Source organism: Bos taurus, chromosome 19, assembly GCF_002263795.3.
Source record: "Bos taurus isolate L1 Dominette 01449 registration number 42190680 breed Hereford chromosome 19, ARS-UCD2.0, whole genome shotgun sequence".
Classification (NCBI taxonomy): Eukaryota; Metazoa; Chordata; class Mammalia; order Artiodactyla; family Bovidae; genus Bos; species Bos taurus.
Genome location: NC_037346.1, coordinates 10,068,209 through 10,084,097, shown reverse-complemented (window position 1 = coordinate 10,084,097; position 15,889 = coordinate 10,068,209). Strand labels below are relative to the sequence as shown.

Below are 15,889 nucleotides of genomic sequence, written 5' to 3'. Positions count from 1 at the left end.
AGATGGTGAAAAATAGGGCTTTTCTGTTGTTTTGAATGTAGAATCAGTGGGTTTTCATACAGATGGGATGTGAGAATAGTTTTTTACAGCATCTGGATGAATGGTTTTCCATTCTGAAGCAGAAAAAACAGGGGGAGGAACAGATTCAGGTAGGCTATGAAAGTTGTGGATTTTTAAAAAAATTTTTAAATTGTTTTAGTAACAGTACAAAAAAACATTGTTTTTCCTAGTGAGAGTGATATAACTAAATATAGTTCTGTCTTAAAGCAATTTATGACCATGATCAGATCAGATCAGTTGCTCAGTCGTGTCTGACTCTGCGACTCCATGAATCGCAGCACGCCAGGCCTCCCTGTCCATCACCAACTCCCGGAGTTCACTCAGACTCATGTCCATTGAGTCAGTGATGCCATCCAGCCATCTCATCCTCTGTCGTCCCCTTCTCCTCCTGCCCCCAATCCCTCCCAGCATCAGAGTCTTTTCCAATGAGTCAACTCTTCGCATGAGGTGGCCAAAGTACTGGAGTTTCAGCTTTAGCATCATTCCTTCCAAAGAAATCCCCGGGCTGATCTCCTTCAGAATGGACTGGTTGGATCTCCTTGCAGTCCAAGGGACTCTCAAGAGTCTTCTCCAACACCACAGTTCAAAAGCATCAATTCTTCGGCGCTCAGCTTTCTTCACAGTCCCAACTCTCACATCCATACATGACCACAGGAAAAACCACAGCCTTGACCAGACGAACCTTTGTTGGCAAAGTAATGTCTCTGCTTTTGAATATGCTATCTAGGTTGGTCATAACTTTCTTTCCAAGGAGTAAGCGTTGTTTAATTTCATGGCTGCAGTCACCATCTGTAGAGATTTTGGAGTCCAGAAAAATAAAGTCTGACACTGTTTCCACTGTTTCCCCATCTATTTCCCATGAAGTGGTGGGACCGGATGCCATGATCTTCGTTTTCTGAATGTTGAGCTTTAAGCCAACTTTTTCACTCTCCACTTTCACTTTCATCAAGAGGCTTTTGAGTTCCTCTTCACTTTCTGCCATAAGGGTGGTGTCATCTGCATATCTGAGGTTATTGATATTTCTCCTGGCAATCTTGATTCCATTTTGTGTTTCTTCCAGTCCAGCGTTTCTCATGATGTACTCTGCATAGAAGTTAAATAAACAGGGTGACAATATACAGCCTTGACGAACTCCTTTTCCTATTTGGAACCAGTCTGTTGTTCCATGTCTGGTTCTAACTCTTGCTTCCTGACCTGCATACAAATTTCTCAAGAGGTGGATACTATTGTTCAAAATTTTGGACTAGTTCAGTTTATTACAATATTTGTATTTTTTTAAATCTTAAAGAAGATATAATTCACATACCATAAAATTCACCCTTTTAATGTATAAATAAAGTTTTTCTTTTAGTATGTCAAGTTCGAGGTGGTTATTATACATTTAATTGGAGATGTTGACAGTTGGAAGTATGAATCTGCATTTGAGGAATGGATTGAATTATTGGCATATAATTAATATTTAAAGGCAGAGGACTAGATGAGATCGCCAGATTACTTCCAATGGGAAGAGATTTTTAGGTCTGAACTCTGGGTCACTCAACGTTCAAATGTTAGGAGAAGGAGGATTCAGTAGAGTATATTAAGAAGGAGCCAGGAGTGAGACATCACAGAATTCAGATGAGAAACGTGTTTCAAAAAGGAGCGATTTAGCCTTGTCATATGGTTGTAGCTTGGGAATTGACTGTTAGATTTGAGAATAAGTAGGTTTTTGATGACCCTAGTAAGTAATTTCAGTGGAACAGTGGGGGAAAATTTGATGTCAGAGTGGGAGGAGAAAGAGACAGCAAGTATAAAAACTGTCAGAGAATCTTACTGTAAAGGGGAGAAATAAGGCAGTGATTTGAAGGGGGATGTTGAGAGTCACCTTTTGGGAGAAGGTTTTTATCTTGCTGGGACTAAACCAGTAGAGGATAAATAATGATACTAGAGAGACGAGCATAATTACAGAAGCAAAGTCCTTGAGATGTTGAGAACTCCACACAACCGAGTTGTAATATTATTTATTTGAATGCCTTCCCTTCTTTTCCATCCCATCTCTGTTCGTTTGTCCGCAGAACTTGAACTGTCTCTGACAGTCCAGATACTTGTGTCATTTTAACAAACGAATGTTCAGGTGCGTGAATAGACTTGCCTGAAGTCACGTGGCGGTCGATGGAGGACTGAGGGTAAACTCCCTCCCAGGCCAGCACTCTGCCTGGGGCTCTCTGGTGCCTCCACATGCACCAAAAGACAGGAACATGGCTGTGTTTTCATTTATCTCCCTGTGCTCAGTTGATTTTTTCTCAATGTCTGTTTCTGTTTTGTATTTTCTCCCTTTTTTTTTTTTTTACTGACATCTTTCTCATCTAATTTTTAAAATTTATTTTTAATCCCCTCTTGATTTTCAGCATTGGTAGCAATTCATTTGCCTATAATTATTGACTTTGTTTTTCATTTTTCAGTCTTTTAAAATTAGGTATATTTGACATACAGTAAACAGCATGTATTTAAAATATATAATTTAATAAGTTTTGGCAGATGTTTACATTGAAAAGCCATTCCTGCAATCAAGATAATGAATATGTCTGTAATCCCCCCAAACTTCTTTTTGCCTCTTGGTAATGCCTCCGTTTGCTTGTTTTGTTTCTCAAGCAACCAGGAATCTGCTTTCTATCACTTTAAGTAAATTTGCATTTTCTAGAATCTTATACAAATGGAACCTTACAAAATGTACTCTTAAGGGTTTGGCTTTTTTCACTCAGCAGAAATTATTTTGAGATTCATCTGTGGTGTTTTAACAGTACTATTCCTTTTTATTGCTGTAAAGTAGCATTCCATTGTATGCATAGCTATAATTTGTTTATCTATTCACCCATTGATGGACATAAGAGTTGCTTCTAGTTTTTGGTGTTTGCAAAGAAAACTTCTATGACCATTTGTATACAAGTCCTTAAATGGACTTAAGCTTTCTTTTCTCTTGGGTAAATAGAAATGAAATGGCTCAATCATATGGTAGGTGTATGTTTAACAAATTGTCAGACTATTTTCTAAAATAGCTGTATCATTTTACATTCTTACCAGCAGTGTATGAAAGTTCCAGATCTTCTATGTTAATGCCAACACTTGGTATGTTCAGTCTTGAATTTTAGCCATTCTTACAGGTACGTAGTAGTAATTCAACTTTTCCCTTGAGATCAAGAAAAAAACAAGGATGTGTACTTTTATTACTTTGGACCCTTATACTCTCCCCAAACCCTTGGTAACCACTATTCCTTCTCTGGAATCCGGCTAGTCTAAGTACCCCATATAAATGGAATCAAAGAATATCTCTTCCTTGCTGTTTATCTCTGAGCTCTCTATTCTGTTTCATTGTCCTACGTTAGTACCAAACTGTTTCGATTTACCGTAACTTTGTAGTAAACATTGAAATCAGGCAATGTGAGTCCTCTTAACTTTGTGAAAAGTTTTCAGTTTTTCACCCTGGAGTATCATGTTTGCTGTGGGGTTTTTATGTATTGTTGTTGTTCAGTCTCTCAGTTGTGTCCAGCTCTTTGTGACCCCATAGACTGTAGGACACCAGGCTTCCCTGTCCTTCACTGTCTCCCATTATTTGCTCAAACTCAGGTCCATTGAGTGGATGCTATCCAGCCATCTCATCCTCTTTTTCCCCCTTTTCTTCCTCCCCTCAATCTGTCCCAGCAGCAGGGCCTTCTCCAATGAGTTGGCTCTTCGCAGCAGGTGCCAGAGTATTGGAGCTTCAGCTTCAGCATCAGGCCTTCCAATGAATATTCAGGGTTGATTTCCTTTATGATTGACTGCTTTGATCTCTAAGGAACTCTCAAGAATCTTCTCCATCACCACAGCTCAAAAGCATCAATTCTTCAGTGTTCAGATGAGGCTAGAGAGGTGTGGGCTGAGACTACCTCTGGAGGACAGCTATGACTTTAGCAGAGCATTGTTTGAGGGAAAGAAATGTGACCTAAATCTGGCTTTGCTCAGGGACCAAAGAAATAATGTTCAAGGTTATTAAGAATGGAATCCTTTTCCATCTATTTTCTTTTTCTTACAGCTTTATTTTCTGTTCTGCAAAGTAGATTTTCCCCCTATTTATCTTCTGTTGTTCTTCAAGGATTCCTTGGGAATTTTATTTCTGAGTTATTTGACTTTATTTAAAAAATTTAGGTTCTTTCATAGAAACAGGAAGGAATAAACAGAAATAGCAGGTATTGGGGAGTATATAGCTATTGGATTATATATTTATTTACCTCAGAACCTATTAACCAGGTAATTAAAACAAAATATTTTATTGTAAAGTTAAAAAAAAAAAATTTAACTATGAAGCTATGTTTTTGGAAATGTATTCAGGAAATCTTAACATCTTCTTTGTAGATGGTGTAAAACTGCTCCCTATCCAGTAATAATTAAAATGGTTATAGTAATAGAATTTGAGGTTTAGTAGAGATATTATTCTTTTATAAAACCTTTTTATAATTATGAGGAAACCAGGATATGTAGATGTTCAAATTGTTGAACTGTAGAACTCTTAAGACAGAGTTTTACTGTATTGCTTATTTTATATTTTTCGAATTTTATATCCATAATGCATATACTTTACTATTAGCTTGCTTTTCAAAAAGGAATTTAATAGTACCTTAAAATTCCTCGGAGATTTTATGATGAGTCAGTTAGAAGTAAATCATCATAGTGGCTTGTTTCGGGGTGTGGAAATGACAGTGTTGTTATTATTTTTGTGGAGATTATTTTATCGTCCCTGTGAGATCCAGACTCCTAGGATCACTTTCTTTTCCTAGGAGAGAATAGCTTCTTAATAATTATTTTGGGATGAGCTCTGTCCCTTTGAAAATTTATTCTTGTCACGATGATAATGAGGAGACAGATTGCCTGCTATTCTGTAAGTATCTCTATAATTAATGCAGACACTAGAGAGGTAAACTCATTAATTTTGGTATGTAAGTACTCAGTATGTACAAATTAATGGTGTTTCTGCAATCAAAATCTAATTCTTTTGCCTCCTTAGCGCTGGCTGACAGAGCAAAGAGCCCAGTGTCCTCATTGCCGGTAAGCATTTTCCTATGATTGTGAATTTGGAAAGTAGTGACGTGATGGGGTCAGAGTGTGCCCTAATACTCATAAAGTTCTTTCTGCAATCTGCTACATTTATTCTCTTTTTGAATACAGTTGAAAAGAATATAAGCAGTCTATCTGTCTGAAGATGTGCAGACCAATTTATCTGACATAGAATTATATAGAATATATTACATTGTTTACCTTCTTTTGGAAAATCATTGTGTAACTTCTAAACTTGGCTTTTGTAACTACAAAAAGTAATAAAGTTTCTGTTAAAAAAATCCATAGCTGAATAAAAAGGCTTCTGATTCTGATTCTGATACACCCCAGCTAATCTTTTCATAAATTAACACTTTGAGAAGAAATTGTTAAGTTTGTTCTTTTAGACGTCTATCTATGTATACTGATATGTGTACCTAATAATTTTTTCTTAAAACACAAAAATGATATTTTGTTGTTTGCTTCTTTTTTCCATGTAAAGTATAGTGGTGCCTTTATTGATGGTATGTACACATGTGTCATTTAAAATCAATGTTTGAATAATAATCCACTATAAGATTATACATTTATTTGTGCTTATACTGGAAGACGTTTAGTTTGTTTCCATTTTTGGTTATTTCAGATGATGCCAGATTCCATTGAAGGAAAAGGCTTTTTACCATTCTATGTTCCTAATAATAGATATTGAAAGTACCTTTTTATTACATCCTTGGTAACACTGAGTTACCAATCTTTTTTTCTTTTTTGTTATTCTGCTAAGTGAAAAATGGTATCTTGTTTTTAATCTGCTTTAAAAAAAAATGATTGGAACTGAGCATCTGTTAACATTTTTAGCCATTTATAATTAATTTTTTTCTTAAACTGTCTCTCTATATCTTTTGCCCATTTTTCTTCATGTATTGTTCGCATTTTTCCTATTAACTTCTAAGAAGATCAGGACTATCAAATAGAACTTTCCATGTGATGGGAATGTTCTCTAGTGTTGCTGTCAAATGTGATAATTGAGCACTTAAAATAAGTCTAGTGCAACTATGTAATGAAATTTCTTAAGATTAATTTGAATTTTAATTTAAAGTCACATATAACTAGTGCCTATTAGTTTGGACAGTAAAGCTTTAGGCTAAGGAATTGAGAATTTGTAATCTAAAATTTTTTTATTCCTTTTTAAAAAATAAATAGTACATTATTGTAAAAATAGACTGCAAACCATACTTTTTATTATGTCTTTGTTACTATCTTGATAGTAATTGGTATGAATATGATTGTGAGCTCTATTTTGAGGAAGGTGTTTATTTTTTCTTGATAATTTTTTTCCAGCTTTGCTGAGATATTAATTGACAAAATTTAAGCTATAAAATTCTGAAAGGATTCCTCCCCATTGAGTTAACAGATCTGCCACCTCAGTATTTACCTTTGAAATGTGTTTTAGAAAATGATCTTAAATTCCTGAATGAGAGTATACGTGTGTATATATATATATATATGTACACATTTTTTTTTTTTTTTCTCCAGTGCTCCACTCCAGTTACGAGAACTAGTAAACTGTCGTTGGGCAGAAGAAGTAACACAGCAACTTGATACTCTTCAGCTCTGCAGTCTCACCAAACATGAAGAAAATGAAAAGGACAAGTAGGTCCTCAGTTTCTTTGTTCAGGTGTTTCATAGATTGTGCTCCATGCCTTTTTAAATGACATTGAAAGATTCTTTCAGTTTCGTAGGTGAACACTAGGACAGTTTTCTTCTGGTGTGGGTATCTCTGTTTGGAAAGACCCTCTGACAAGCAGGGGCTGCTCTCTAGTTGCAGCACAAAGGCTTCTCATTGTGTTGGCTTCTCTGCTGTGGGGCAGGGCTCTAGGGTGCGCGGCTCAGTAGTTGCCGCTCACGGACTCTACACCTTGGGTTTAGTAGTTGTGCGCTGGCTTAGTTGCTTCACAGCATGTGCAGTCCTCTCAGATCAGGGATTAAACCTTTGTCCCCTGCACTGGCAGGTGATTCCTATCCACTGTGCCACTAGGAAAGTCCTTTTTTTTTTATGATGGCCATGCTAATCAGTGTGAAGTAATATTGTGGTTTTGATTTGCATGTACCTTATGAAGATGTTGAGCATCTTTACATATCCATTTGGCCATTTGTGTATATTCTTTGGAGAAGTTTCTGTTTTGTATTTTGCCCATATTCTAATTGTTTTTGTTTGTTTGCTTGGCTAGTGCTAAGTCGCTGCAGTCAAGTCTGACTCCTTGTTGACCCCGTAACTATAGCCCATCAGGCTCCTCTGTCCATGGGATTCTCCAGGCAAGAGTACTGGAGTGGGTTGCCATGTCTTTCTCCTGCTTGGCTAGGGTATTTGTTTAATTATAGGAATTCTTTATATAATTTGGAGATTAACTCCTTACCAGATACAGAATTTGCAGCTATTTTCTCTCATTCCATAGGTTGCCCTTTTACTGTTTATTGTGTCATTTGATAGACAGAGGTTAATTTGATGTAGTCTAATTTACACAAAAGCCATGGGAGTTCATTCTATATTTCCTGAGATAGAGTCATTTAAAATTGACTGACTTATTTGCCCAAACTTAAGTATTTGTTGTGGTAACTATGTTCCAATTTTAATTAATTTGTAACTGTACTTTTTTTCTATAACATATAGGTGTGAAAATCACCATGAAAAACTTAGTGTGTTTTGCTGGACTTGTAAGAAGTGTATCTGCCACCAGTGTGCACTTTGGGGAGGAATGGTAAGAGGAACAAATTCAGCATATTACTTTTAGTTAGAGTCTTGAAAGCACTGACATTTTTGTTTGATTTAGAAAGTAATATCATTTTACTCTGTTTATAGAATGAAAATTAAATGTATCTGCTTCATAGCAGAATGTATTGTGTCTTTTGTTATTCCAGAAAATTTTCTTTTGTGGGAGATTTTGGTGTATGATGTGCATTCCTTACATAAATATTTTAATTGAAAACCTGTAAAATGTATATTTATTTGCAAATCTTCTGCTGTAGGATCAAGGTCTTTTCCTTAATCTGATACCCTGGTCAGTTGATCTGATATCCTGGCTGTGATTTCCAATTCTAGTTTCTTTAAAATGGAACAAAAACTTTATAGGCGTTTGTGAAACAATATGAATGTAGACATTTAGATCTTATGATTTTTTTTTTAATCTTCTTTTCTCAAGTACCTTTCTAATTTATTCATTTGTTTTAGAGACTGGGGGTTCAGTGATGAACACAACAAATATCAAACAGCTAGTTCTACACTCACTTGCTATTGTGCAAAATATTAGAAATAAGTATACAGTGCTAATGAGAGTGAGTGACCATGGCACCTAACACTGTAAGCCTGAGTTAAGTTCCAAAGGATGAGTAGGAGTTAAGTGGGTGGAGAATTTGGAGAAGGTGGAGGAAAGAGAATTATTTTTGAATAAGGAGTTTCTTTGGCAAAGGGCTGGTGGGAAGAAGTTTGAGGACATAGAAGAAGGCTAGTACTGACCAAGAGAAGAGTAATAAAAAAGGTAGTGTCAGGTGGTTTTGGCCACGATTAAGGATTTTGTTTCTTTAATGAGTGAAGATTTCTAGATAAATAAACGTTTTGCTAAAGTCCATTATCTAAAATCTTGAAGGATTTTTTTTTCCTGCATGGGCCAAGTGATTTTAAGCAAACTCTGGCCTGTTTTAACAAACAGGCAGAAGATAAAATTCACTTGAAATTATTTACCAGTTTAGTAGTATCTGTAGAGTGTTAAGAAAGGAATGTAAATGTAGATGAGATATATGAAAATGTTCTAAAACTACTCATTAATTTAAATAGCATAGTGGACATACCTTTAAACCTTTGGCGGAAATTTATGAGCAGCATGTTACTAAAGTGAACGAAGAAGTAGCCAAACTTCGTCGACGTCTCATGGAACTGATCAGCTTAGTTCAAGAAGTGGTAAGAATACTACTACTAAAAGATCATTGTATCTTTTATAGTTTATAATATATGTACATATATATTTTTCTTTTCTTTTGATTTTTTTGCCGCACCATGTGGCATGTGGGATCTTAGTTCACCAGCCAGGGATCCAGCCTTTGCCCCCTGCATTGAAACAGCATTCTTAAACCACTGGACCACCAGGGAAGTCCCTATAATAAAATATATATTTTTTATAATATAGATCAATCAGATGTTGAACTCAAGATTTGAAAATTTGATACGATGTAGTTTCTCTCACTAACATCAAACCAGCAGAAGAATTGCATCCAAATTCCTTGCCTGTTTTGAAGTTGGTGCCAGAGAATTGCCTGTTCTTACACAAAAATAGGGAATCAATGAATGAGTTCAATGAGCCTATTTGTTACAGAGTCAATTACTGACTTCTGAATAGAATCAGTATTGACATGTTATAGTCATTAAGTCATTTATTCTTTGGGAGAGTTTCTGCTACCACATAATGAACAATTTCTGATCTTCTGAATTAGAACTACAAAATTGAAAGAGTAATATTTAACACTGCTCTTTAGATATTGTCTAAGTCAAGAGCTCTGGTGAGTTACTTACCATTTGTGATAATATTTCTATGGGAAAATATAATAAGCATCAAACATTTAAGTCGAAAATACACTTTTGGAATTTATTTTGTTTAAAGTTACCAGAATGATAGTTATTAATGAGGTTTGTGGACCATTCCTAACATAAAGATGTTTTTATTTTACTCATGCAGGAATCAAGATCGAGATTATCATTTTTATAACATTCTTTATACAGAAAATAATGTTTTTGAGTTACATGTGTGTTGCACAAAGTCATTTTGGACTATAAACAAGTTGGATGACTTGCATTTGGCTTTTGTCTACGTTTTTTTCTATTGTTTTCTTTTGATGGCATTTTAATTTGGGCATTAAAGAAAGTGTTTTGTTGGTAATTTGACATTCTCACTGCTTTTGCTTATAATAATAAATGTAGGAAAGATTACATTTTATTTTGGGTGGTGTGCTATTTTAAAAAACTGTACTATGCAGTCTTTAAAAACCTTATTTTTTTCTTTCTGAGCTTAGTTCTGAAAAAAATTTAAAACTTTGTAAACTAGATAACGGTTTTTCAAATTTTTCATTTGTTTTAGGGTGATGTGAACTGACCTTAGTGTACTTTTTGTTTTTGAACAGTGATTTCCTATATGGTTAGGCTTTGTGCTTTATATGTGTTACCTAAAGCAGTTTTTTGTAATTACATATCTTTTCTGTTTAAGTGCTAAAATATTATGTACTTTATTATGTTTTAATTGTTTAAAATTTTTTTCTGAGTTTTCTGTTGTATTTGAACAATTAAAAAGTGTTATTGGCTTACAGTTTTTAAAGAGGAAATTAAATGACTTTAAGAATTGCAGTGATAATGTTAAAGTCCATTTACTTCTGCTTGAATAATTCAATTAAAAGTTTTTACCTGTTTATTTTCTAGGAAAGAAATGTAGAAGCTGTTAGAAATGCAAAAGATGAGCGTGTTCGGGAAATTAGAAATGCAGTGGAGATGATGATTGCACGATTAGACACACAGCTAAAGAATAAGCTAATAACACTGATGGGTGAGTTTTCTTGTGTACATGGGGCTTTGAACCTCCTTGAGATACGTCTTAGAAGAGCTAAAGTTGATAAGTTATAGGCTGGGGAAAGATTGCTTTAAAAAAAATTCTGCCTATTAATTGTTCCCTTGTGTCAGTTAACATTACACCAAATTGATATGATTTCTGCTGACATCATGGGATATGCTTCCAGCTCCTCAGATTTTGTGTTTTACAAAGATGGTCTGCTTTGGCAAGCATGCCTGTACTATTATCTTTTATTTTTTCTTAATCATGTAAAGCAGTTTCTTTCTTCCTTTACTATAATAATAATTCATTTATCCCTCCATGTTTCCAGCTTCTTTGAGACCGTTTTCCTCTCTGGGCATTCTTTTTCATAGGTTCCTTTTTATTCAAAGAACATACCTCTTGCTGACATTTATCACAAATGGTCCACTTACTATATTCTTCTTTTTAGGCCGCTCTTAAATTTGGGGGGAGGAATTATTTCAGAATGGTTGATTGATTAAATACTTTTGTACATCTTTATATTCCTTAAGAAGCAGTAACATTAATTTCATGACAGAGTATGTTGTCATTAGATATTTCTTAGAAGGATTTAGTAGAATTACATTGCATTTTGTCTGTTACTGTAGTTAGTGTTGGTTCTGAAATCCTCTTGTCAAAACTACTATAGTTAAAATTCTGAAAAAAAAAATAAAATAAAATAAAATTCTGGGAAATTTTTTAAGATAGCTGTAATGAAGTTTTGCTTACTTGAGATTGATTTCTTATTATTTAATAAGTTCAATTAAAGTTAATTTCATTTTCAAACCAATAACGAGCCTGAATGTTCATCTTTTGCTATTTCTAAATAGGTCAGAAGACATCTCTGACACAAGAAACAGAACTGTTAGAATCCTTAGTTCAGGAAGTAGAGCATCAGGTAATGGAATATTAAATGACATGAGATAAAGACTTTATCCTTTTTTTATTCATGTAGTTGAAAAGTTTTTTGGTTTTGTTGTTTTTTGACAGTTTATATAAGATCAAAGATCTGTGGATCTGTGTGCTGTACTAGGAATTTTTATGAAATAGGAATCAGCTGATTGAGTTTCTGCATCATGTTTGGGAACTAGGCAAAAAAGATTAAAAAAAAATTATTTGTTGGTTGTGTTGAATCTTAGTTGCATCATGTGGGATCTGGTCACACAGATTCTCTAGTTTTGGCAGGCTTGGTTACTCTGTGGTATGTGGGAATCTTAGTTCCTAAGACAGGAATCAAACCTGTGTCCCCTGCACTGTGAGGCAGATTGTTAACCACTGCACAACCAGCGAAGTCCCAGTAAAATAAGATTTATTTTGTTTTTGCAAAAATGGAATTATTTTTACAGAGAATGCTGCTGCTGCTGCTAAGTTGCTTCAGTCGTGTCCGACTCTGCGCGACCCCATAGACAGCAGCCCACCAGGCTCCTCCGTCCCTGGAATTCTCCAGGCAAGAACACTGGAGTGGGTTACCATTTCTTTCTCCAGTGCAAGCATGCATGTTAAGTCGCTTCAGCCGTGTCCGACTCTGCGACCCTATGGACAGCAGCCCTCCAGGCTCCTCTGTCCATGGGATTCTCTAGGCAAGAGTACTGGAATGGGGTGCCATTTCTTTCTCCAACCTACTGCATAGTGATGTAGAAATTATGAGATAATGTATGTAAATCAGGAGTATTTTGAAGTCAGTAAAAAACCTAGGTATGGAAGGAGTCAGTTAAAAAATGACTGCCCAAAAAAAAAAAAAAAAATTACTGCCCAGCATCTGTAGTATTTGCATCTTAGGCTTTTAATTGCCAAATGAACAGATCATTACATTCATTTCCAGAGTAACAGACTGTAACTAGTGGTCTATAACTTGGTAGGCATTTAGAGACTTTGCAAAGGTCTCTAAATCTGCTGAGTAATGTATAATCAGAGAGGCACAACCAAAACCTATAACCCATGCTAAATTAATTGACAAGCCTTTTTTACAACAGTTAATTATTTGGACCTGTCTCCATACAAGGATAATTAAAAACTACTCAGTCCCATACAAGGAAGATGAATAGGAAAACTACTTACCCTCATGAATTTTGAGCAATAGTTCTTTTGCTCTAAGATCATCAAAACATTTTACTTCAAATCCTAGATATGAAAACCTGCGCCTCAGATTGTCAGAGAATAGTCAATAGGAATCTAAATCAGTAGATTAAGATCTTCTGACATTGTGACTTAATTGGTGACTTCAAGATACAATATTATTGCTAATTACTAACATGTAGTGATCCTTAGGATAAAATTAGCATTTTTATTTATGAAAAAAATTTTTATTCAATACCAAATAGATAGTAGGCATTGTTTTAGATGCTTGGAACACAGCAGTGAAGAAAATGGCAAAAAAAAACCTGTCCTCAAAGACTTTATAATTTTAGATTCAGAGTAGGTGGGGATAAAGTCTATAGTGAATGAATAAATAAAATGAATAAAATGTATAGATATTTGATATATTTATCTGTCTTGAATTTGGTTTTTGAGATTCTTTAATTCTTGTGATACACAGCTGTTTCATGCGATTGTTCTCTTAATTATCATCCTGGGGATTCCCTTCATTTCTTTTTTAGGTTAAATCCTGTGTTTCCTGATTTCCATGGCTTCCTGCTCTTGATTTACACATTTGTTTTGGAATCACACTTCCTCTGTGGCTTTTATGAAAGAGTGATCAGAATAAATGTTTTGAGACTACATGTCTGAAAATATGTTTATTCAATCTTTACACTTGATTGACAGTTTGGTAGAATTCAGTACATAAATATTTATATATTCTTGTTTTTTTTCTCTTCAGTGTTTCATGCTGCGTCATTGGTGGAATCTTACTTTACTGAGCAGGGATTGAACCTAGGCTGTTGGCAGTGAAAGCATGGTGTCTTAACCACTGTAACTACTGGCCTGCCAGGGAATTCCCCAGTATTCCCATTCTTAATTGTGCATGTTGTTCTAGAGAACAGATTTTCCCCTCCAGAGAACAGTCAAGCAGCCTTCTGCTGGAATGATGGGACAAATTTTTTAAACCAGCTATAGTGGAGTAGGGGTGGGATCTGGGGATCTGTGCACTTTTTTTTTTTTTTAAACAGTGTTGTTGAAGGATAATTGACCCAAAAAATAAGCTGCGTGTATTTAAAGTGTACAATTTGATAAATTTTGACAAATGTATACCCCTATGAAACCATAGTCATGGTAGTAAGTTTATTCCTCCAGAATTCTTTGTGCCTCTTTATAAACTCTGGTTCTGCTTCTTCCAATACTTCCCTCTCCAGGAAACCCCCAATCTGCTTTCTGTTACAGATAAATTTGCCTTTTCTAGTGTTCAGTATAATTGGAATCTGACCTAGGTTCGAACGCTGGGTTGGGAACATCCCCTGGAGGAGGGCATGGTAACCCACTCCAGTATTCTTGCTCAGAGAAGCCCATGGACTGAGGAGCCTGGCAGGCTGCAGCCCATGGGTTCACAGAGTTGAACAGGACTGAGTGACTAAGCACAGCACACACGTTTTATGTTTGATTTCTTTTACTCAGCAGAATTATTTTACAGTTCATTCATGTATCAATCAGCCAGTTCAGTTCGGTCGCTCAGTCATGTCCAACTCTTTGCGACCCCATGAACTGCAGCATGCCAGGCCTCCCTGTCCATCACCAACTCCCGGAGTCCACCCAAACCCATGTCCATTGTGTCGGTGATGCCATCCAGCCATCTCATTCTCTGTCATCCCCTTCTCTTCCTGCCCTCTATCTTTCCCAGCATCAGGGTCTTTTCAAATGAGTCAGCTCTTTGCATCAGGTGGCCAAAGTATTGGAGTTTCATCTTCAGCATCAGGCCCTCCAATGAACACCCAGGACTGATCTCCTTTAGGATGGACTGGTTGGATCTCCTTGCAGTCCAAGGGACTCTCAAGAGTCTTCTCCAACACCACAGTTCAAAAGCATCAATTCTTTGGCGCTCAGCTTTCTTTATAGTCCAACTCTCACGTCCATACATGACCACTGGGAAAACCATAGCCTTGACTAGACGGACCTTTGTTGGCAAAGTAATGTCTGTGCTTTTTAATATGCTGTCTAGGTTGGTCATAACTTTCCTTCCAGAGAGCAAGCATCTTTTAATTTCATGGCTGCAGTCACCATCCACAGTGATTTTGGAACCCAGAAAAATAAAGTCAGCCACTCTTTCCCCATTTATTTGCCATGAAGTGATGGGACCGGATGCCATGATCTTAGTTTTCTGAATATTGAGCTTTAAGCCAACTTCTTCCCTCTCCTCTTTTACTTTCATCAAGAGGCTCTTTAGTTCTTCTTCACTTTCTGCCATAAGGGTGGTGCCATCTGCATATCTGAGGTTATTGATATTTCTCCCAGCAATCTTGATTCCAGTTTGTGCTTCCTCCAGCCCAGCGTTTCTCATGATGTACTCTGCATATAAGTTAAATAAGCAGGGTGACAATATACAGCCTTCATGTACTCCTTTTCCCATGGGCTGCAGCCTGCCAGGCTCCTCAGTCCATGGGATTCTATGTTTGGAACCAGTCTGTTGTTCCATGTCCAGTTCTAACTGTTGCTTTCTGACCTGTATGTGGGTTTCTCAAGAGACAGGTCAGGTGGTCTGATAGTCCCATCTCTTTATTGACTATGCCAAAGCCTTTGACTGTGTGGATCACATGTATCAATAGTTCTTTCCTTTTTAATAGCTGAGTTGTATTCCATTGTGTGTATATGCCACGATTTATTTTTCCATTCAGCTATTTATGGTCATTTGTCTTGCTTCTTTTTTTTCTATTGGCATATAGCGAATTAAGAATGTTGTGATAGTTTCAGGTGAACAGCAAAGAGATTCAACCATAGATATACATGTATCCATTCTCCTTGGTTTGCTTTCTGGTTTTGACTTTTACAAATAAAGTGGCAATGAACATTCATTTACAAATCTACATGGACATATATTTCCTTTTCTTTTGGGTCCACCTAAGATAGAATGGTCGGAGAAGGCAATGACAACCCACTCCAGTACTCTTGTCTGGGAAATCCCATGGACGGAGGAACCTGCTTGGCTACAGTCCATGGGGTCACGAAGAGTTGGACAGGACTGATCCAACTTCACTTTCACTTTTCACTTTCATGCATTGGAGAAGGAAATGGCAACCCACTCCAGTGTT

General features: G+C 36.1%; 1 protein-coding gene across 6 annotated transcripts in view; it reads left to right on the top strand.

The window, feature by feature from the left end:
• The window catches only part of TRIM37 (tripartite motif containing 37), a 151,462-nt gene that overhangs the window by 5,624 nt on the left and 129,949 nt on the right, over nt 1-15,889 (top strand). For all 6 annotated transcript variants that reach the window (XM_024980481.2, XM_005219934.4, XM_024980480.1 and 3 more), the window contains 6 exon segments: nt 5,078-5,118; nt 6,640-6,756; nt 7,775-7,862; nt 8,936-9,058; nt 10,565-10,688; nt 11,543-11,610. In XM_024980481.2, coding sequence (XP_024836249.1) covers nt 5,078-5,118; nt 6,640-6,756; nt 7,775-7,862; nt 8,936-9,058; nt 10,565-10,688; nt 11,543-11,610 — 561 coding nt within the window.